This window comes from Kryptolebias marmoratus, linkage group LG15, assembly GCF_001649575.2.
Source record: "Kryptolebias marmoratus isolate JLee-2015 linkage group LG15, ASM164957v2, whole genome shotgun sequence".
Lineage (NCBI taxonomy): Eukaryota > Metazoa > Chordata > Actinopteri > Cyprinodontiformes > Rivulidae > Kryptolebias > Kryptolebias marmoratus.
The window spans coordinates 1,038,730-1,040,605 of record NC_051444.1 but is presented as its reverse complement, the minus strand read 5'-3'; the positions used below and the strand labels follow the sequence as shown (position 1 = coordinate 1,040,605).

The 1,876-nt window shown below is 44.7% G+C and overlaps 1 protein-coding gene across 1 annotated transcript in view; it reads right to left on the bottom strand.

Moving 5' to 3' along the window:
- The window catches only part of tnfaip8l3 (tumor necrosis factor, alpha-induced protein 8-like 3), a 19,131-nt gene that overhangs the window by 17,212 nt on the left and 43 nt on the right, over window positions 1-1,876 (bottom strand). The window contains exon 1 of the mRNA XM_017440071.2: window positions 1,669-1,876. This exon is cut by the window's right edge and continues 43 nt beyond it. Within this exon, the coding sequence (XP_017295560.1) occupies window positions 1,669-1,714 (46 nt within the window). The 5' untranslated portion in view covers window positions 1,715-1,876. The remainder of the gene's footprint in view (window positions 1-1,668) is intronic.

Genomic DNA, 1,876 nt, shown 5'->3' with positions numbered 1-1,876 from the left:
CATACAGGCGTGTTTGCATACAGGCGTGTAGCATACAGGCGTGTTTGCATACAGGCGTGTAGCATACAGGCGTGTTTGCATACAGGCGTGTAGCATACAGGCGTGTTTGCATACAGGCGTGTAACGTGTAGCGTGTTGCTGCTGCTGCACGTCTGACAGAACAACCCGCGCTGCCGTTATCTTTGTGTTGGAAATAAAGGAAGTCCTAAAGTTGGATGTTTTTGCAACGTCCAGCTGAAAAAAGACCAAAACAAGCCGAAACCTGCCGTCATGTTTCTAACTTCTAACAAACCCGGAGGAAAAGCAGCAGTTATCTGCTGATGAACACATGAATACAGAAACATCAGACACCAAACAGTCAGCTCAGGATTTACGCCTCATCAAACTAAAACCAAATAAAGTTTGAACTCCTGCAGGTTTCAGGAGGACACCTGACCTGGTTTTATTTTACTGAACAGTAACGAGTCCGACTCGACATCCTGACCTCAGAGACAAACCTGGACCTGTTAGCACTCAGAGCATGTGATGAGGACGACTCTCAGCTACTACCACAACACATTCATTCAGTTATTTGCCTTGCAGCCTTTTCTCTGTTTGAGAAGGTCGTTTAGCTGCGGCAGCCATCTTAAATCAGGCTGGCTCTGAAGGCTAATCAGCTGTATTTGAACATCCAATATTTAAAATGTGTCCACAGGAAGATGAGATATTTTGCTGACAGACACACTCACAGGTAACTACATGATCACCTGCTGCCTTAAAGATCAGAGTAGAAAAATAAAAGCCGTTTCTAGTTTCTCTGTCAGGGAAATCCCTTCAGAAAGAGGCGACACAAACACAGCTGGATTATTCTGACAAAGGTTTAGAGTCAATAAATAAATCATAAAAATATTATTATTACATATTTAAACAATAATTTACTGATGGCTCTAAAATTAAGTTTTCTCTCCACACAGGCGGGTCCAGATGGACAAACAGATGGTTCATCGGAGCAGAATTGACATCAGAAACTGTGTATCCTGATGAAAAGCCTCTCAGTCATCAGGATGAATAAATAAGTGAATTAAACTGATCTGAATCAGAACAGGTCCGTTAACTGTCCTCAGCGTTTCTAATAATGACCTGATGGGAATAAATTTAGAGGAACTGATGAATCTCAATATGTGTCAGAGTGTAAAACGGAAACGTTTCACTTCTTTCCTCAAATATATCAGTGAATCCTGAGTCCTTTGGCTTTTATTAACTTTTAGCTTTCTGCAACTGTTCTGCTTATTCAGGAAATGATTTTTCCAGAGACATGAGTCAGAATCTGAGGTGTTTCAGGCTGAAGAAGTCCAGGAGGAGTTCTGCTTTTATCTGTGTTTAATGTCGTAAAGACTTGTGATCCCAGGCAGCTGAAGCTCTGAAGCTCTGGACCGGCAGCAGGTCTCTCTGTCTGGACGTGTTGATGAGATAACGGGCTGCACGTGTTGCAGCTTGCCTGTTCCTGGAGCTGACCGAGCATCAGCCAGCAGCTCTCCTCTCCAGCTACAAGCTGCACACACTTCATGGAACCTCAGAAAGACTTCCGTTTGGCTACAAACGCCTCTGAGAGAGCTGGGAGTGAATGTGAGGTACACAGGATGTTTGTCACCCTGTGGAGACATGAATCAAGTTAAAGGAGATCTTTACCTGCAGAGATGTCTCCGTCACTTTGCTCTCCGGAGTCTGAATCCATCTTTGTGGAGGCACCAGAAGCTCTCACTCCTCTTCTTTCTTCAGGGAACTGGAAGCTTTATGAAGCCAGAGTTGTTTGGGAGCTGTGAGCCTCCCCTCCCAGCCTGGATCTTTGCAGCAGAGAGAGGAACGCTCCTGCTGTCCTCCTGGTGGGTTCTGCGCT